Below are 22,263 nucleotides of genomic sequence, written 5' to 3'. Positions count from 1 at the left end.
AATCAGTCTGGAAGTATTTTACCACAGGCAAAGGAACCTGAGACAGAGTAAAATGTTCAGTAACAATGGCAGGAGATTGGGGCTGAGAGGAAAAGTGGATCAGCCATGATGAAATGGTGAAGCAGACTTGATGGGCCAAATGGCCTAATTCTGCTCCTATATCTTATGGTCTAATGCTCTTAAAAATGCTATCGTGCAGTTCTGGATGGAGCCATCCTCAAGTTTGCTATGTTTCCAAACTAAAATTTTTTAGGAGTAGTAGTTTTGCAAGATGGTGACAGAAATGCTTGATGAATATTGAGTGATGTCTACGATGTTTTACTAAGACGCATGACAAGTCCCTCGTGGTAGACTAATCCAGAAGATTAAGGTGCTTGCAATTCATGGTGACTTGGCTGTTGGGATTCAGAATTCAGAGTGGTGATTGATGGATCTGACTCTGATTGAGGGACCATGACTAGTGGATTCCTGCAAGGATTCATACTGGGAGCTCTGGTTGTTGAAAATGTAGACGGCTGGGTTGGTAAATCTGCAAATGACACAAAGATGAGTGATGTTGTGGAGAGTGTAGAAGATTGGCAAAGGATATTACAAGATACAGGTCATTTGCAGGTGTGGGTGGAGACATAGCAGATAAGAGTTTCATCTGGCCAAATGCAAGATTGGCACTTTGGGAGATCAAAAGTAAAGGAAAAGCACACGATGATGTACATAGGCACCTTGGGGTCTAAGTGGCTGCACAAGTTCATAGGGCGAGAAAGGTGGCAAATGGCACACATGCATTTATTAGTTAAGGTAATGAGTTCAAGAATCAGGAAATTACCATGCAGTTTAAAGTATTCTGGTTAGAATCTGGAGTAATGCATTTACTTCTGGTCACCCCATTACAGGAATGTTGTGAAAGCTTTGTAGAGGGTGCAGGACAGGTTTACCAGGAAGCTGCCTGGATTAAAGGGAAGGTGCGACAAAGAGAATCTGGACAAACTTAGGTTGCTTTCCCAACCCAATTATGGGCTGAAGGGAAACTCAGTAGAAGTTTATAAAATAATGGGAGGGGTATGCAGACTAGAGATGCAAGGTTCCTCTTCTCTGAGGCAAAATACCTAATACTAAAGGGCAGGCATTTCAGATGAAAGGGGGGTGTTTAAAGATGTACAGGACACGTTTATTGTTAGTCTGGTGGGGGCTGAGACGAAAAAGGCATTTAAGTGACTCTTAGATAGGCGCATAAATGTGCAGAGAATGGAGGGATACAGACCATGGGCAGGGAGATGGGATTAGTATAACTCTGTATCAGTAGCTCGATTAGCTCAGCACATCACGAGTCAAAGAGACTGCTTATGTGTTGTACTGTTCTACATGGGTTTTGATGAGGTAAGCTTGTGGTGGCCCAAGGGACTACAATAATTTACCACATTTATGCAACATGGATGATTGGTATAGAAAGTCATAAATACAAATTGACCAATGGCAAATGATAGGCAAAGTAGGTGGAAGCTTTAAACAGAAAAGTGATACAAACAGATTAAAGAAGTATACTAAACAAGAAGGTAATAATTTACTACCCTTGCTGGCAGTGCACATCACTCAAGAATGGTTAAACAATTCTTTTTTCTCCCAAAATATCTTTGATAATGACAAACAAAAGGGCATAAGCTTAAACTGACGGGAGTTTTAAAGGGGGATTTAAGATTTGAGATGCAAGTTATTGTATACAGAGAGTGGTTGGTATCCAGATCTCACTGTCAGATGAAATGGTGAAATCAGATACAATCATTACATTTATGAAATGTTTAGACACACACTTAAATAGTCACAGCATAGAAGGATACCAACCTAATGTAGACAAATTAGGGTAGATGGGCCCAAAAGCAGCATGGATGGTCGGCCAAAGGAGTGACTTCTGTCTGTACTTTATGACCAAATAAGCTTATTAACAGAATTGAAGCCCATGGAATTCAGGGGTAGTGGGAGTGTGGCTAAAAATTGACCGATGAATACATAAAGAAGTGGAATGATTAATGGTTGCTTTCTCAGACATGATGGTAGTATAGGATGATGTCCCACATAGGCCAGTGTCAAGGAAAATGTTCTTTATATGGCATATTAATAGGTTTTGATGTACAGAGCAATATTGTAATGTGTGAATGAAAATGCTAGAATACTATTCTTTCCTACAATTTTATTAACAAGTCTACTATGTGCTACGTTTTAAATGCCTTTTGAACGATTTCAGGACACAAATAGCCTGCTTAAATGGGGGAGAAATATCAACAATGAATTATAATCAAAAGTTCCTTTGATATAAGTTGTGAGAATAGGCAAAATGAAATAAGGTGTAGAGCATTAAAGGATGTGCAGGAAGACCTGGGCAAGACAAATTGAGAAGAGAATCTATATGGGTTCCTTGGCTTGCTACAATGACGCATAGAGAGAAAAGCACTATGCAATGCATTAAAAGAATACTGCCTCAGTCTCAGAGGTCATATTGTCAAGGTCTAGAGAGCAGCTTTTGGGAGGAATCCCCTGGCTTCGGGGCATGCAGAAGAGGCCGATTCAAGCAGTACCATGGATGGTTATGTTCAGCTGCATGGAGAGACTCAAAGCATTGCTGCTTTTTTAAGATCAGAAATGACAGAAAGATTTGGTGAAGTGCTGAAAATCATGAAAAAACAAGTAAGCAAAAAATAGCATAAGGATCACAATGTAGGAAACTAGCAAAGGAACAAGAGGTGGTAAAGTTTTTTTTAAATTGTGGCAAATAACTATGACTAGGAAGGCATTAGTAAAGCAGATTGAATGTTGACTTTCCAAAGGTCAGCACAATGGCCTGTACTGTGGTGTAATGTTCTATGTTTTATGACATTGAAAAAGTAACTTGAATGAATAAAATTGGCAGGGACTCAAAAAGGCAAGGGAATATGATTAATCAATAGGCAACACGAGTGAATCTGCAGATGCTGGAAATAAATAAAAACACAAAATGACGACACTACTTCCTCCCATAGATGCTGTCTGGCCTGCTGAGTTCTGCCAGCATTGTGTGTTTTTATGATTAATCAATAGGCTGTTTCAAAGTTAAAATGGGCAGAATACCCTATTTTTGTACAATATTGATTAAAGTTCAAAGTAAATTTATTATCAAGGTACATACCATCTATGCTACCATATACTGGCCTGAGATTGATTTTCTTCACAGTAAATACAAAGAGATATGATAGAATCAATGAAAACCCCTCACATAACCAGACAGATAACCACTGTGCAAATACAAAAAGCAAAGAAAAAACAAAATAATAATAAATAAGTAAACAATAAATATCGAGGACATATTGAAATTGAGTTCATAGGTTGTGGGAACAATTCAATGTTGGGGTGAGTGACGTTATACCCACTGGTTCAAAAGCCTAATGGTTGAGGGGTAAAACTATTCCTGAAAATGGCGGTGTGGTTCCTGAGGCTCCGGTAACTCCTTCCTGTTAGCAGCAGCGAGAAGAGAGCATGGCCTGGATGATGATGGTGGATGTTACTTTCCTGCATCAACCCTTCCTGTAGATGTGCTCAATGCTGGGGAGGGCTTTACTCATGATAACTAGGTTGTATCCACTATTTTTTGTAGGATTTTCCATTCAAGGGCATTGGTGTTTCCATACCAGGCTGGGATGCAACCAGTCCGTGTACTCTCTGCATCTATAGAAGTTTGTCAAAGTTTTAGATGACATGCCTACTTCGCAAACTTTAAAGGAAGTAGAGGTGCTGTTATGTCTCATTTGCAACAGCACTTACATGCTGGACCCAGGACAGATCCTCTGAAATAATAATACTGAGGAATTCATAGTTGCTGACCTCCAATATGAAAATATTGAAGATATTTTAAACATTAAAGATACTTGTGAACATTCCAGCCAATTGATCAGTACAGGTCTTCAGTACTCGGCTATGTACCTATCTGGGCTGGGTGCTTTCCGTGGGTTTACCCTCAGACACTGAAATCACAGGGTTGTTGGGGGCTGTGGGAGTCTTCATGTTTTGTTAGTTAAAGGGAGCATAAAAGGCATTGAGCTGAAAGTGAAACCTTGTCACATGAGTCGCCTGGTTTTACTTTGATAGTATTCAAGCTCCGTCCCACCTGTCCAGCATCCTTCTGTGATTCCAGTTTGGTCTGGTTCGTTCCATGAAGATAAGAATTAAAATCAGTGCAGCAAACTAATCCATAGTTAAGCACAATCCAGATATGAAGTAAACAAAAAAGATGAAATAACAGGAGGAAGAATTACATTTCTGTTCATTTTAAGAACTTCTTGTATTAGAATATTTTGTTCTCACTGGTCAGAAAATAATATATAGTCTTCACAAGTAGAAAGACAAATAGTAATGATTTTAAAGGCAAGAATCAGAACAACTTGTACTTCTTACCATAAATGGCACAAAATGAGAAATTAAACCCCATTCGCATTTACACTATTTCAAGGCTGTGAGTGAAAGAAAGAGATCAGGGTTGTATGGAGGCCCTAAATCCCGTGAGCAGGCTAAGTTGATCATATGCCTGGTGCCAAACTTCCAAACCAGATACTGTATTATCGGCTCTGTCACAGAAAGAGATTACCAGTAGACGGAGGGACAGATTCAAGAAACCTCAAACCTCCTTGAAAAAAAAAGCAAAATTTCAATGAATCCCTCAGTGTCAACGACCCCAACCACTCAATGTGAAGAAGGAGCACTGCAGTTGGTCTTGAGAACTTTTACATCAGGCGAGGACCCTGAATAAAAGGTGGAAGGACAGCATTGCCTCGGAAATCCTGTCCACTAGCCCACCTTTTTAGATATTTCTTCTTCTTCCCTTATTTGTGGAAGAATCTACATTTAGACTCATAGATCAGTTTGTAACCAAAAGTGGTAGAGTAAGTACAAGAGAATTAATGAAAGATGAAGGCTGTGTTAATGCTTTGGCTATGTTGGCTGTAAGGTACATTGAAACAGTTGTTTTAACATTTGTTATTAACTATTGTTAATATTAAATTCGGTTTGTTAATGCTTTGGCTATGTTAGCTGTAAGGTACATTGAAACAGTTGTTTTAACATTTGTTATTAACTATTGTTAATATTAAATTCAGTTTCGTCATCTGCATAATCTTCCAAACTAATGATACTCTGCTGTACTCATAAAAGAGAATATAATGTTCTGTCCAAAGTCAGAATCAGCAGACTGCCTTGTCCATGAGGGCAAGTACAATGCTTTGAAAAGAGAAAATAAAAAGTTACAAAAAATAGTCGAACATTTTGCAAATTAAGTAGCTGAGTATCCAGAAGCACAATTCCAGGGTGACTGATTAAAATCCAAACAAAGAATAAGAGCTTTGATCTAGCTTGAAAATCATTTCAAGGTTTGCTTACTCTCAGCATCTTTCCTATCTATGGAGTCCTGTGGTAGTTTCTTCAAATAATCCTTGAGGAGCAGCTCATAGCGAGGAATTCGTTGCACAGGTTCTAACATATGATGTTGTATTGTGAGGGAGCCACAGACTTCTTGTTTCTGAAAAACAAACACTCTGTCAAACATACTTAAGATTTGTCAAGTGGAACAAGCTTGAATTACACAGCATAAACTAGGGAAAACAAAACATTACAGTCATGAGTAAGTCAAGCCTGTTATCAGAAGATTGTAATTGATTCCTTTTCCTTTAATGAATATGTCAACTCATATAGCAGTCCAGTTCAATTTTTATGGCACTGTGTTAAGTGATCATAGTTGGATCAATCGAGACACCTCAATTCACTTAGTGGCCAGGGGCATCAAAGGTACTAGAGTATGAAATATCCTTCCCAAGTGTAAGTAATGCTGGCAGAGATTGTACACATTGCCCATCTCTAGTTACCTGCTTTCTTCTGCCATTGTAATGGCTGCATGCCAAAGATAAGACCTTCTATGATTTTGATCCTGTAACATGCAAACAAGCTGCCTGGCTTGGAAAGGAACATTGAGGTGATGGTATTGTCATTGACTGTATGGCTTTTGATAGGGTAAGTACTGAGTATTCCAGCAAACCCCAACCTCTACCCTGCATTTATAGAGAGTTTGATATTACAGGAAATTTTAATGAAGGATGGGTGATATATTTCCAAGTCATGAGATAGTGTGCAACCTGCAGATTGAGTTGTTCCTGCGCACTGACTTCCTTTGTCCTTCTCGGTTGTTGAGGCAGCAGACTTGAGAGCCACATTCAGAGTATCTATGGTGTACTGTGTGTAGATGGTGCACACAGCAGCCACGTGGGGACGAAATACATATTTAGGGTGGTGGAAGGATATGAATGAAATGGCTGCTTTGTTCTGGATGGTGTTGAGCTTTTTGAGAGTTGCTGATACAGCACCTATCCAGGCCAATGAAGAGTAATTTATCATGCTTCTTATGTGTCTGTTTTAGATGGTGGAAAAGCCTTAGGAGGTCAGAAGGTGAGTTATTTAATTATGACACACAGCCACTGGCCTTTCTTGTAGCCATGGTATTTATATGGTTGATCCATTGAGAATCAGATTAATACTGACCCCCAGGACTTTGATGGTGGAGGATTCAGCGATGGTAACATCTTGAATATCAAGGGTCAATGATTAGATTTCCTTTTGTTAGAGATGGTCATTGCCTGGCGTTCCAGGGGTGCAAATGTCACAAGACCACAATCAGTGCATGTCGATAATAAAGTCTCTTGACTGACAATCAACAAAGCATACCTCAAAAATGCATGTTTACTTCTCTGATCTACTCTCTCTACACTCATGATAATGTGATTAGGCAGAGTTTAAATGGCATTTACAAATTTGCAGATATTGTTGGTAAAATCTCAGATGGTGACACCGAGGAATACAGGTGTGAGGGAGATTGGCTGGTTGAGTGGTGTCACACTCACACTCAACAGCACAAGAGCAAGGCACTGATTGTGGACATCAGGAAGGGGACATTAGGAGAGCATGTGTCAGCCATCAGCGGTGGAAAGGGTGAGTAGCTTCAAGTGCCTGGGTGTCAGCATCTCAGAGGGTCTATAATGGACCCTCACTCTGATACAATTGTGAATAAGACACAATTTATTTCATCAGGAGTCTGAGGGGATTTTGTATGTCACCAAACACTCTTGCAAATTTTTGCAGATGCATGTTGGAGATCATCACTCACTGGTACGGAGCCTCCAAAGCACAAGAATGTAAGAGCGTGCAGAGGATTGTTGACTCAAACAGCTCCATCATGGGTCCAACCCTTCCCACCAACAAGGGCATCTTCAAGAACTGGTGCCAAAAGAAGGCAGCATCCACCATTAAGGCCTGCCCATCAGAGACATGCCCTCTTATTGTTACTACCATGATCCTTCCCCTCTACCAAGAGACTTCTGAATGGTGCATGGACCCATGAACACTAGCTCATTACTCCTTTTGTTAGCACTATTTATTTTGTCATTGATGGTAATTTTATGTCTTTTCACTGTTCTGCTGCCACAAGACAACAAATCTCACGTCAGAAATATAGTAATAATGAACCTGATTCTGCCCATGCCCAAGTGTTGTCCTGACCCTGCTGAACACAGGCATTGGCTGCTTCGTTTGCTGAAGATGAAGCCCTGTGATGGAAGGAAGATCACTGATGAAGCTGCTGAAGATGATTGAGCTTGAACACTGACTTGAGGAACTCTTGCACAGTTGTCTGCGGTCCAGCTTGATTGACCTCTTGACACCATAATTATACTCCTTTGTGTGACATATGACCCCAACCAGCCACTAGAGTGTTGTCTCTTTGATGTCCCATGTCACACGTGGTCAACTGTTGCCTTGATATCGAGAATACTGCTCTGCTTCCAGAGTCACTACAATCATTTACCACCTGCTCAGTAATAGAGTAGCCCAGAAATTTACCCTTTACCCTTCAGATTATATTACTTTTGCTCCATATATTGGGAATGTTAACACTAAGAGAGCATTGAAACTTCTGATCCGTTGCTCTATCCTTGGCCAATAAAGCAAAAGGAGATAATGAGTAATGGGGAAGGAAGCCAACATACTACATAAAACCCATGATTTAGTTCATTTACTTCATACTTGACATGCCCAAAGCATATTCAATGTAAGTTTTTTGCTAATCTGTCTGGACAACAAAATAAGTATGGAAAAATAATTTTTAAAAACATACATTGTATTCTATCAAGGTGCATGAAACTGTATAACCCTTACTTCATCAGGCTCACCTGCAAGTTCTAATGTTGCAAATAGACTTTAAAATTATATAAAATCACCATTATTTTTAATACAATCCATGTTGAATTGTAAGAACTTGACTTTGTTATTCATCACATCTGTAATATGGGAGATGATGCATCTTGCTGTTACCTGAATGTCTTCAACAATAGCTTTGAACTGCAGTGACCTGCCCATCCATGTTTTCAGCAGCGCCATGGCCTTTTCAAAGTTTTTCACATACTCGCCATACATCTTCAGAAATGGAGCCAACTTCTGCAAAATATCCCCTATTTGTGGTGTTGTATTCCTACAGGATATAAATTCAGCTATTACAAAATAATGAACAACGAGTGAACGCACAGTACAGTACATAGCGCTGTTTGACAGGATGTTAGTATATGAATTGGAGTTTATGATTCCCAAAACAGTGAATTTGTCAAGAAAGCCATGTGTAAAAAAATAGCCTTCTTTGGCAGAATGCCTCATCATAATAAATACAATGTTATAATCTCATTCCATTATTCTCTCCAAAATTACAAACATATTCTCTAGCAATAAAAATAGTTTTGCAAAAATAGAATGATTGGTAGAAAAATTACAACAGAGTCCTTGAAGCAAAACATTTCTCTGCATTGTTTCTTCAAAACGGTACTGTATAGGGAAGTCAAAAGCACTGGTCTGTGTTAGAATGTGGAAATGAGAAAGTGATTTGAAAAGAGCAGAGAAAATCTAGGTAGCACTAATATCTCTCATGTGAGATGAGTGATGAGTAGAGGGACATTTCACAGAATTTACAACAGGCCATTTTGCCCAAGTGCTCGGTGCCTGCACTGACACTCCGCTGGACACACCCTGCAGCACAGCTGCTCACTCAGTCCATGTTTTCTTTCACTTCCCATTCCTCCATATACTTCAGCTAGCTTCTGTTTAAATGATTAACGTTATTCAACTTAACTGTTCCATGTAAAGGTCAGGTTTCACACTCCTTAATCTAAATAAACAGCCCAAGAAAAATCAAATAAGGCTTATCAGTCTATGGTCTTTTTCTTTAGAACATAAAACTCAGAACAGTACAACACAGTACAGGCCATTCAGCCCATCAGCTTGTGCTGACCTTTTAACCTACTCCAAGATCAATGTAATGCTTTCCTCACACACACCCCCACCCCCCAATTTTTTCATTCACGTGCCTATCTAAGGCAATGTGCCCTATACTTTTCTCCAATGAACTTAAAATAAATTAACTTCTATTAGACATTTCTGCCCTGGGAAATATCACTGGCTGTCCACTTTTTCTGTGTCTCTTATCATCTTGTACACCTCTATCAAGTCACCCCTCATCCTCCTTTGCTCCAAAGAGAACACTCCTGGCTTGCTCAACTTTTCTCATAAGACATGATCTCTAATCTAGGCAAAATCCTGGTAAATCTCCTCTTCATCTTTTCTAAAGCTTAAGAACTTTTTAAAAGCTATTATTAATGCTTTTTGAGATAGTGATTTAGATGCATATCATATTTTTTACTGAGTTAAGTATTGTATGTAATTAGTTTTGCTACAACAAGTGTATGGGACATTGGAAAAAAAAAAGTTGAATTTCCCCATGGGGATGAATAAAGTATCTATCTATCTATCTATCTATCTATCTATCTAACTAAAGACAATATTCCAAGTATGGTCTAACCAGGGTTTTATGGATCTCTGTCATTATCTGATGGTTCTTGAACTCAATCTCCCAACTAGTGAAGACAGGAGGTACACCATACACCTTCTTAACAAACTCATCAACTTGCATGGCAACTTTGAGGGATCTATGGACTCTGTGCCCAAGATCTCTCCGTTCCTCCATCCTGCCATTCTCAGCCGAGTTCTGCATCTTATCAACGTCCCAGCACGACAATCCTCTACACCAAGCCGTTCCTGACTTCTACCCACATTGACACGGCAAGACTATAAGACATAGAAGCAGAATTGGGCCATCTGGCCCATCAAGTCTGCTCTGCCAGTGCACCATGGCCAATTTATTAACCCTCTCAATCCTATTCTCCTGCCTTCTTCCTGTAGCCTTTGATGCCCTAACTAATCAATAACATATCAACCTCTGATTTAAATATATGCATTGACTTGACCTCCACAGCTATGTGTGGCAATGAATTTCACAGATTTCCTACCCCCCGGCTAAAGAAATTCCTCCTCATCTCTGTTCTAAATGTAGCACACAGCTGAACGTGGTCCATTTATGTTTGCTACTTTCTGACCAGTAACCAATCCTTCTCCAGTAATAATATCAACTCTCAAACTCATGAGTTTTTATTTCGTCCTATTTGACTAAGAGAACCATGTGTTCTCTATAATGGTGCTTATCCAACCATTAAACAATGTAACTTAATTACAGCCTTCAAACCTCTTCTTTGGTAGCCGCTTGAGATCAAGGTCTTGTGGATGGTTTGGTGAATGATAAGGACAATGTGACTCTTCCTCAAATGGGGAAGGAGACGACTGATGGGACAGTGGGTGGGGAGCTTGTGAGATGGACGAACTCTTTATGTTGCTTACATTGCCCTTCAGAATGCTCCCAATACAGAGCCTGAAAGTCACGTAGCTGTCCAGAACGCTCCTTCACCCACTTTGAGCAATTATTTTTGCAACTAAGCTTTGACCATATCCTTGAATTACTTTTATCTCCATATATTGGAAAATCTGTTAGGTAGGATGTACCTTTCAACCGCATCATGTCTTCTTGCTCTCCCTTAAGTTACACTGTGAAAGGAGGGGAAATCGGTTATGGTAAAAAAAAACTGGGAAGATTCCAACAGGGTTAGAGGGAAGAGAAGTAAAGTTGACATTTCAGACCAATGGCTTTCCATCAGCGTGAGAGAAAATAAGAAAACTGAACATTTTCAGTTTCAGAGAAAGGGAGTAGGTGGAGAGAATATGGGGAAGGGATGGAGACGAAGGGAAACAGAATGACAGATAGAATGATAGGTCAGCTGACAGATGTATGTGTTGGGGAGCACTTCGGGTCCAGTGATCACAATAGCATTAGCTTCAATATAATTATGGAGAAGGACAGGACTGGACCTAGAGTTGAGATTTTTGATTGGAGAAAGGCTAACTTTGAGGAGATGCGCAGGGATTTAGAGAGAGTGGAATGGGTCAAGTTGTTTTATGGGAAGGATGTAATAGAGAAATGGAGGTCATTTAAGGGTGAAATTATGAGGGTACAGAATCTTTATGTTCCTGTTCGGTTGAAAGGAAAGGTTAAAGGTTTGAAAGCGCCATGGTTTTCAAGGGATATTAGAAACTTGGTTCGAAAAAAGAGGGATGTCTACAATAGATATAGGCAGCATGGAGTAAAGGAATTGCTCGAGGAATATAAAGAATGTAAAAGGAAACTTAAGAAAGAGATTAGAAAAGCTAAAAGAAGTTACGAGTTTGGTTTGGCAAATAAGGTGGAAGTAAATCCGAAAGGCTTCTACAGTTATATTAAAAGCAAGAGGATAGTGAGGGATAAAATTGGTCCCTTAGAGAATCAGGGTGGTCAGCTATGTGTGGAGCCGAGGGAGATGGGAGAGATTTTGAACGATTTCTTCTCTTCGGTATTCACTAAGGAGAAGGATATCGAATGGTGTAAGGTGTGGGAAACAAGTAAGGAAGTTATGGAACCTATGACAATTAAAGAGGTGGAAGTACTGGCGCTTTTAAGAAATTTAAAAGTGGATAAATCTCCGGGTCCTGACCGGATATTCCCCAGGACCTTGAGGGAAGTTTGTGTAGAGATAGCAGGAGCTCTGACGGAGATCTTTCAGATGTCATTAGAAACAGGGATTGTGCCGGAGGATTGGCGTATTGCTCATGTGGTTCCATTGTTTAAAAAGGGTTCTAGAAGTAAGCCTGGCAATTATAGACCTGTCAGTTTGACATCAGTGGTGGGTAAATTAATGGAAAGTATTCTTAGAGATAGTATTTATAATTATCTGGATAGACAGGATCTGATTAGGAGTAGCCAGCATGGATTTGTGCGTGGAAGGTCATGTTTGACAAACCTTATTGAATTTTTTGAAGTAGTTACGAGGAATGTTGACGAGGGTAAGGCAGTGGATGTAGTCTATATGGACTTCAGCAAGGCCTTTGACAAAGTTCCACATGGAAGGTTAGTTAAGAAGGTTCAGTCGTTAGGTATTAATGCTGGAGTAATAAAATGGATTCAACAGTGGCTAGATGGGAGATGCCAGAGAGTAGTGGTGGATAATTGTTTATCGGGATGGAGGCCGGTGACTGCCTCAGGGATCTGTTTTGGGCCCAATGTTGTTTGTAATATACATAAATGATCTGGATGATGGGGTGGTAAATTGGATTAGTAAGTATGCTGATGATACTAAGGTAGGAGGTGTTGTGGATAATGAGGTGGGTTTTCAAAGCTTGCAGGGAGATTTATGCCGGTTAGAAGAATGGGCTGAACGTTGGCAGATGGAGTTTAATGCTGAGAAGTGTGAGGTTCTACATTTTGGCAGGAATAATCCAAATAGAACATACAGGGTAAATGGTAGGGCATTGAGGAATGCAGTGGAACAAAGAGATCTAGGAATAACAGTGCATAGTTCCCTGAAGGTGGAGTCTCATGTAGATAGGGTGGTGAAGAAGGCTTTTGGAACGCTGGCCTTTATAAATCAGAGCATTGAGTACAGAAGTTGGGATGTAATGTTAAAATTGTACAAGGCATTGGTAAGGCCAAATTTGGAATATTGTGTACAGTTCTGGTCACCGAATTATAGGAAAGATATCAATAAATTAGAGAGAGTGCAGAGACGATTTACTAGGATGTTACCAGGGTTTCAGCACTTAAGTTACAGAGAAAGGTTGAACAAGTTAGGTCTCTATTCATTGGAGCGTAGAAGGTTGAGGGGGGATTTGATCGAGGTATTTAAAATGTTGAGAGGGATAGATAGAGTTGACGTGAATAGGCTGTTTCCATTGAGAGTAGGGGAGATTCAAACGAGAGGACATGATTTGAGAGTTAGGGGGCAAAAGTTTAAGGGAAACACGAGGGGGTATTTCTTTACTCAGAGAGTGATAGCTGTGTGGAATGAGCTTCCTGTAGAAGTAGTAGAGGCCAGTTCAGTTGTGTCATTTAAGGTAAAATTGGATAGGTATATGGATAGGAAAGGAGTGGAGGGTTATGGGCTGAGTGCGGGTAGGTGGGACTAGGTGAGATTAAGAGTTCGGCACGGACTAGGAGGGCCGGAATGGCCTGTTTCCGTGCTGTGATTGTTATATGGTTATATATGGTTAAAAGACAGAAGTGCCAGCTCAGGGAAGGTGGTGTGGGCACATTAACTGTAAATCGAGAAGCTGAGAGGAAGAAGAAACAGAAACAAAGTCACTGGTGGAACTGCAATATACCAAACACTGCAACTGCTGGAAACAAAGGGAAACGCAAAAATGTCCAGCAAGTCAGGTAGCATTAATAGAACTCAACCTGCTGTGTATGCCGTGCTTTATTTTTCATCTCAGTGTTTCGTATCTCACTGTTCCAGGATCGATCCCAACACCCCCCCCCCCCCCAATATTCCTTTCTTTCTACTTTCAACTTCTCCAGCCAAGAATCAGCTGAGCCTAAGGAGCTGTCACCACCCCCTTTCAAGTCACTCTATATCCCTCGTTCCCCATCTCATCACAGACATTTTCTTTGTTCTTGTCATCCTTCCCTTCTCTGCATCTTAGTCCTAATTTTCCCCACTCTGATGAAAGGACATCGACCCAAAATATTCAACCTGTCTCTATCGACAGATGCTGCCTGACCTGATGAGTATTTCCAGCAATTTCAATACATGCGTTGTTAGCTTTATAAAAGATATCAATCAAGGTTCTTGCTGCTGATTAGTATTAGAGGAGATTATTGGGATCACTGTGTTATTGTTACACACCTTGCCTACACTACTTGGTGCCGTGCAGGTATAAGTTCCAGGTGCCAGAGCACGAGGGTATGGCTGATACTTGTGAACAATACACACACTTTAGAAAGGTGATTATTTTCATATCTCTATGACACCTACCCTTTACAAACCTCTTGCAGGAAAACTCCATGCATTGCACACTTCTCTGCCTAACAAGAAAATAAATTACATTTGTCGTTCACAAAGTAAACTATTCATTTTTTCCAGTTGTTAACTTTTGAGAAGAAATACAACAAAAAGACACTTCTTTAAAAACTCACCAAAGATTCATGCGAGTTTCCAGCTCTGGCAGCAGAAATTGACTGTGGAAGGCATAAATGGATGAAATGTTGGAGAAGATTTTGGTGACTACCTCTGCAGGAAAGGAACTCTTGCTATTGGCTTCCTCCAACAATTTGGCACAGAAAACCTGCAGAGCAAATTAAGTGAAGAATTAGTCTTAATTAGTTATGCAGAAACTAATCCCTATAAAATGGAAAGTTGAGGTCCACTAGAAATTAATAGTATACAAAATGAACTTATCATTGTTAATGTCCAAATTCCTATTCAATCCACTGGAGAGCAAATTAAACACTCATCAGGTCAGGCAGCATCCATGAAGAGCTAATGCTTCAGGTCTTCAGCCTGTAACATTAACTCTTTTCACAAATGCTGCCTGTCCTGATCCACATGTTAACATTATTTCTCCCCAAAGACCTGCTGAATGTTTCCATATTTTCCTATTTTGTTTCAGATTCTCAGCATCTGAAATTTTGTCATACCCAAATCTGCTGATGATAAAAAAGGATGACAACAATTTAAACTGTGAGAAGGATGCAGAGAGATATCAGGAGTTTGTGGGCAAGTTGAGTGGATGGGCAAGAAAATGGAAAAATATGAGGTAATTTACATTGACAAGTTACATAGAAAGATAGAGAGCTTCCACCCCCCCCCCCCCAAATGGTAAGTGGGTGGAGATATATTTCTACCAAAGAAGATCTAAGGCACTCCTTCCCCCCGCTAGCTGCAGGTCATCTTTGGGCAAGGTGTAGTACCTGCTTAGCGTCCCTGATCAAGGTTAGGTGAAGCCATGACAGCAAGTGCTGGATGGTTGTATGAGCAGCTGGTGCATTATCAGAAGTCCTGGTTATGCGACCACTGATGCCAGGCAGGCAATCACTGAAGAGTATTGATAATGGCTGGGGGGGTCACCCATCTTGTAAAGACACTGCCCAGAAAAGGGCAATGGCAAACCACTTTTGTAGAAAAATTTGCCAAAAACTGTCATGGTCATGGAAAGACCATGATTGCCCACGTCATAAGAGAAGGCATAAAACAAATGAGCGAAATGGTGAGAGATTGAAGGTGTTGATGTGCAGAGAGGTTCGGTGTTCTTGTAAAACAAACAAAATTGAAAATTAGTGTGGAGTTACACCAAATAATTTGGAAGAGGGATGGTACTGTGGCCTTTGCACCAGATTAAAGGCATTTTACTTAAGCTATATAAGATACTGAGAATACTATACTGTAAATAGGCCTGGTTACCCCACCCAAGTAAAGACAAACTCACAATAGAGAGAGTGCAACATTGGTTAACCAGGTTGTTCCTGAATGGGGGGATCTGCACTAAGAAGAGTAATTAAGCAGATTGGGTTTGTAATCTAACTTTCAGAAGAATGAAAAATGATCCCACTGAAGCATTCAAAACTGTCACTGGATGGATGGAATGGATACAAGGATGTCCGGAACCAACCGCTACTGTCTTAAAGGCATTAGTCATTCAAGACTGGAATGACAAGAAATTTGTTCACCCAGGGGGTAAGGGTTGAACCTTGGAAGGTTGTGGAAGCCACTGGCCAAGATCTTTTAAATGACCTAGTGGGAGTGAGGAACTGAAAGGTTGTTTCTGTTTCTTATGTTATAAATGGAGGTTTTGCTGGGTCAATTGTAAGTTTTAATTCAGAGACTGAAAGGTTTCCATTAACTGAAGTATAAAGTTATATGGAGCAAAGTCAGGGTATTTAGAAACAACCCTGCCAAATGGTTGAACAGCTGCCTTTGTATGACGTCCCTGAAGCATCTTCAAACCCCGTCTGTCAGGTGCATGAAAATTCTGGCATCATTCATTACTCAATGTTATTATGCCACTAAGATATAACAATTGTGAAGATATTTTCCTTGGAATTCACTAATGCACTTTGATGTGACAAGTGTGAGAATTTCCAAAGGACGGAATTCTCATTGACATAAAGTACAGCAAAATCACATAAATGAACCTGTGCAAATCTCACCACAGTTCAAGTATTAACACTGCATCTTACTAATCTATTCTCAATGATTACAAAATATTAAAACCAATATAGTTGGTTTATTACCAGCCATTGATTACAATTTAAAATTTGTCTTTTCCTCCCCACCAATTCATTTCCTGGTCAGTTAATTCAGGGAACAATGAAAATCTAGTGATTCTCAAAACAATTTTCTCAAGCCCTTTAATCAATCTGTTCAATGACAGCTAATAATTGACAGCAGTTGTTAATTATTATCTTGTTATCACTATTCTTAATTTATCTCGGTTTCTTTGTTCTTTCATCTATCTATGCAGCAATTGTATCCTTCATTGCCAGTAATGTCAAACTCATCCATCTTTATGGATTGTATTTGTAAAATATTCTATATCTCAAATTCAATTTCAAAATGCTCAAAATCTGGTGGTTGCATTTGAGAAATTGCTTTCACAAGATTAGCAATACACTCTAAGACAGGCACTAAAGTGTTCAAAACAAAACACTCGAAATTTTCCTACTTTTTCTCTGATCTTTTTCCCTACCTATTACCCAACTCCACTAAGTTTCTCCTTCGAATAAATTGTTTGTTGCTGGAGAAGATATGCCTGACTTGCTCAGACTGCCCAGCATCTTCTGTTTTTTATTCTTTATATTTCATTTTTTTGGTGAGCACTCTGCATATAGTTTCAGTGGCCTAGTCAAATATGGGAGGAATTGACACTATGAACTCAGTTCAACCTTCACCCAGCATTGATAGTCCAGCAAATACAAGCTGCATCCTCCGGCTCTTCCATTAATGGTTATGTAGCTACAGAGTTCTGAAACCTCTGCTCTAAATGTGTTGCTTGACTTCTAAATCTATATGGCAACAACTCTCAAAGAAGAGACAGCTCCTTCCTCAGTCGTTCTGATTCATTAAGAAAACAGCAAAAACATGTTCAACCCTTTAATGCAAATTCTGAAATTAGTCCCAAGTATTTGACTCATAGATGAAACAAAAGAATGTCTGGAAATTAAATACTTTCCACCATGAGTACCTCACCGTTATTGGAAGTTTGTGGTAAAGACATTAATACAACAGTCAGTTTGCACACAGCAGAATCGCACATTGTGATTTTGATAGAAAACTATACAAGCAACAGTTGTTAGGATGCTTGTAGATAAGGAAAGGCAAACACTGGATGAGTCGAACACTAACCTGATCTAATAGATGAAGTCTGTTTACGTAGGCTCTTTCTGTCAGCAACAGCTCATTAGCTATTTTATACATCTTTTCTTCATTCGTTTCCTGCCGAAAAAAAACAGTTTGTATTAATTTGGAATTACTGCCCATAACCTGCCATTAAGAATATAGGAAAATCAATAGAACTCACTGCCATTTGTCTTCAAACACTACCACTTCAGGAGATGGCAGAAATGTGACCACATCTCAGGAAAATGGCGCATCATTGCCAGGGTCATCAATAAGGTTCATTGTGAATGCAAATTAAAGTTTTACCACAGACAGTAAGAACTTATCTGATATAGAATGATAGTTTCGAAGCAATTTAATACAGTGCTGTGTGATCACTGTCAGGATTTGAAATATTGAAGTATTTGCTAACTGCTAATTACCGCTAGGGTTCACTGATACCAAAACTTAATATTCAAAGCAAGTAGTCTCAATATTTGTGGATTAATTGCTTCTTATTTTAGGAAGGTGAAATATCATTTTTGTTATGCTTCCCTTTTTGTAATTCTTACGATGTACCTGGTGTGCAAATGAATTATTTACTTCTTCTCATTCATAGTCCTTCAGTATACTGGTTAAGCAGGTACTCTTTGTGTGGATTTCTTTCATTCAGGTTTTCAGTATATGTTTCCATCAATCTACAATGTAATATTTTTTTAAGTCTAAACAGGCAAGGGAGAAATCTAACTGAAAGTAGGCACTGTCGAATAGATTTGTATAACAAATTATGGATCATTACATATGAAAAACAAATCCAGTGATGGCTGGATAATCAAACGGCTTGGTAATATTTCATATCGAGTTACTCGATGTTCGCTGATGACACGGCCATAGTGGGGTGTGTCAGGAATGGACAGGAGGAGGAGTATAGGAAACTGATACAGGACTTTGTGATATGGTGCAACTCAAACTACCTGTGTCTCAATATCACCAAGACCAAGGAGATGGTGGTGGACTTTAGGAGGTCTAGGCCTCATATGGAGCCAGTGATCATTAATGGAGAACGTGTGGAGCAGGTTAAGACCTACAAGTATCTGGGAGTACAGTTAGACGAGAAGCTTGACTGGACTGCCAACACAGATGCCTTGTGCAGGAAGGCACAGAGTCGAATGTACTTCCTAAGAAGGTTGGCGTCATTCAATGTCTGCAGTGAGATGCTGAAGATGTTCTATAGGTCAGTTGTGGAGAGCGCCCTCTTCTTTGTGGTGGCGTGTTGGGGAGGAAGCATTAAGAAGAGGGACGCCTCACGTCTTAATAAGCTGGTAAGGAAGGCGGGCTCTGTCGTGGGCAAAGGACTGGAGAGTTTAACATCGGTAGCTGAGCGAAGGGCGCTGAGTAGGCTACGGTCAATTATGGATAACTCTGAACATCCTCTACATAGCACCATCCAGAGACAGAGAAGCAGTTTCAGTGACAGGTTACTATCAATGCAATGCTCCTCAGACAGGATGAAGAGGTCAATACTCCCCAATGCCATTAGGCTTTACAATTCTACCTCCAGGACTTAAGAACTTTTTAAAAGCTATTAATGCTTTTTGAGACGGTGATTTAGATGCATATCATATTTTTTTTTACTGAGTTAAGTATTGTATGTAATTAGTTTTGCTACAGCAAGTGTATGGGACATTGGAAAAAAAAAAGTTGAATTTCCCCATGGGGATGAATAAAGTATCTATCTATCTATCTATCTATCATGAAGAAAATCACGATAGGAAGGTATTAGTGGGTAGCCAGCAACTGTCTCAGCGAGAGCATCCAGGGATACAAGACGGAAATGGAGAACAAAAAACAAGTTATCTATAACTTCAGCTGTAATCTGCAATAAACAATATGTCCCCCAGGAAATACACATCATTTTCAAAGTGTTAATTTCTAATGTTATTAAAAGTGAGCAGAGAAATCTTCCCCGTTTTCTTGACGTGAAGTGCTGAATATTTTTGAATATAAAATGAATATTTTTGAATTTGTTTTGAGCAGTATACAAAGAAACAGCATAATGGAAAATCTACAATAAACTACAGGCTAATCGTGGTGCTGAGTCACATAGATAACCCAGTTTGAACTCAGTGCATTGGAACAGCTTGTTCCTGTAAGCTCATGTTCCGAGAGTTAATGAAAGTATATTTACTAGTACAACAGTTTGTATGTGGAAAAATATTGGACAAGAATTTCATGCTGGCTGAACTTTACAGGGTCAACAAGATGACACTGAAAATGACTTTAATAACCAAGTAAACAGGGGTAAGCCATCCAACCTTCAAGTTTGCATCACGATGCAATAGCATCATGGCTGATCCCCTAGCTCAATACCAGGTAACTTGGGGATAAACTCAGAGAGGGTGTGTAAAATGACATATGGAAAGGCTTTTTAATAAGGGGGAGGAAATATAGTGTTACATTTGAAGGTAAAGAGGTATTGAAGGGAGGAGGGAGGTGACCTAATTTTGAAGTGAGGTAGAACTGAGGCAATGCAAAGAACACGCTGGATTGATGGGATGATGTGAAACGGGAAGAAGAGCCACCTCATTAAGTGCTGAGTAATAGCAGGCAAGTCAACCATCAAGATAAAATGAAGCTTTTCATCATTTACGTGGATGATTAACAGAAAGAGCTGGGATTACATAACCACGCAAAATGAAAAAATGTAATTGCAATATGAACATTTTATAGATAGCAAAGCACTGTAAACTGGGAAATGTTGAAGTGAGTTGAGGCAAGAACCCAAGCTTGTTTAGAAACCTTATGGTATGGATAGCAATATTGTGAACTAGGTACTGCTAGTGGTCTAGACAACAGAATAGTGTTGAGTTAGCAAAACATCTGGAGATTTTCCATGTGCAATGTTGTTGAGCTCTGAGGCAGAAATTTGATTGCAGTTTTACTGTACACACCATCTGCAATCTCATCCTAATCCTAACACAGCACTCCCTACACACACATCTCTCCATGGAGTTTAAGCCTCATAAAGAACAGTACTGAAGAGGTGACTGAATATTTTTTATTTCACTATTGTCAAAGTCTCAGTCCCCTGTTTTAATGAGTAAGCTATAGTTTCGGAGGAAGGAAAACACATCAGACACCCGCTTGGAACATCCTCTTATCAGAACAATTACAACAGATTGTGAAGAACCAGGAAAATGGAATAGAGTCTGTAAGGAAGCAGGTGAGAGGATGTGTAGTCAAGATAAATGTGGCTAGGCGAGATATAATGAGCTTGCAACAACAAAGTGACTCAGCAAGGGAAGAGATAAGGACCATGTGAATGTGGGAGCAGGATGGGAATTGGCAGCAAAAGGGGAGAAATGTTTAAATTCCACGTGAATGAGGAAGCAGGGTCAATATAACCACTGGCATACGGGATAGACTTGAGGGAGTTGGCACAATGGTTCCTTTTAGCTCACAAAATGTCTGGTGTCGTTTGAGCCCAGGTGAGCGGACTTTCATCTGGAGACAGTGAGCGTGGAGTTGAAAAAATTGTTGAATGCAAGAACAAGTACAGCCAAGGAATTCAATGGCTTAGAAACATAGAAACATAGAAAACAAACAGCAGAATACAGGCTGTTCGGCTCACAAAGCTCAGCCGAACATGTCCCCACATTAGAACTAACTTGGCTTTACCCATAGTCCTCTATTTTTCTAAGCTCCATGTAGCCATCCAGGAGTCTCTTAAAAGACCCTATTGTTTTCGCCTGCACCAGTGCCGCCAGCAGCCTATTCCATGCACTCACCACTCTCTGCATAAAAAACTTACCCCTGACATCTCTGTACCTACTTCCAAGCACTTTAAAACTATGCCCTCTCATGCTACCCATTTCAGCCCTGGGGAAAAGCCTCTGACTAGCCACACGATCAATGCCTCTCATCATATTGTACACCCTTATCGGGTCACCTCTCATCCTCTGTCACTCCAGGGGGAAAAGGCAGAGTTCACTCAACCTATTCTCATAAGGCATTCTCCCCGATCCAGGCGACATCCTTGTAAATCTCCTCTGCACCCTTTCAATGGTTTCCACGTCCTTCCTGCAGTGAGGCGACCAGAATTGAACACAGTACTCCAAGTGGGGTCTGACCAGGGTCCTATATAGCTGCAGCATTACCTCTCAGACAGACATACTTTATTGATCCCGAGGGAAATTGGGTTTCGTTGCAGTTGCACCAATCAAGAATAGTGTAGAAATATAGCAAAATAAAACCATAAATAATTAAATAATCATAAGTAAATTATGCCAAGTGGAAATAAGTCCAAGACCAGCCTAGTGGCTCAGGGTGTCTGACACTCTGAGGGAGGAGTTGTAAAGTTTGATGGCCACAGGCAGGAATGACTTCCTATGACGCTCAGTGTTGCATCTCGGTGGAATGAGTCTCTGGCTGAACGTACTCCTGTGCCTAACCAGTACATTATGGAGTGGATGGGAGACATTGTCCAAGATGGCATGCAACTTGGTCAGCATCCTCTTTTCAGACACCACCATCAGAGAGTCCAGTTCCACCCCCACAACATCACTGGCCTTATGAATGAGTTTGTTGATTCTGTTGGTGTCTGCTACCCTCAGCCTGCTGCTCCAGCACACAACAGCAAACATGATAGCAC

At 40.1% G+C, this 22,263-nt stretch overlaps 1 protein-coding gene across 8 annotated transcripts in view; it reads right to left on the bottom strand.

Moving 5' to 3' along the window:
* Positions 1-22,263, bottom strand: part of LOC140734758 (FYVE, RhoGEF and PH domain-containing protein 4-like) — a 258,362-nt gene that overhangs the window by 29,259 nt on the left and 206,840 nt on the right. For all 8 annotated transcript variants that reach the window (XM_073059202.1, XM_073059207.1, XM_073059205.1 and 5 more), the window contains 4 exons: positions 17,640-17,729; positions 14,435-14,583; positions 8,371-8,527; positions 5,395-5,533 (listed from right to left, as the gene is read on the bottom strand). In XM_073059202.1, the coding sequence (XP_072915303.1) occupies positions 5,395-5,533; positions 8,371-8,527; positions 14,435-14,583; positions 17,640-17,729 (535 nt within the window). The remainder of the gene's footprint in view (positions 1-5,394; positions 5,534-8,370; positions 8,528-14,434; positions 14,584-17,639; positions 17,730-22,263) is intronic.

The sequence above is a fragment of the Hemitrygon akajei genome, chromosome 10, assembly GCF_048418815.1.
Source record: "Hemitrygon akajei chromosome 10, sHemAka1.3, whole genome shotgun sequence".
In the NCBI taxonomy this organism is placed as follows: Eukaryota; Metazoa; Chordata; class Chondrichthyes; order Myliobatiformes; family Dasyatidae; genus Hemitrygon; species Hemitrygon akajei.
This window is presented reverse-complemented; position numbering and strand designations above follow the sequence as displayed.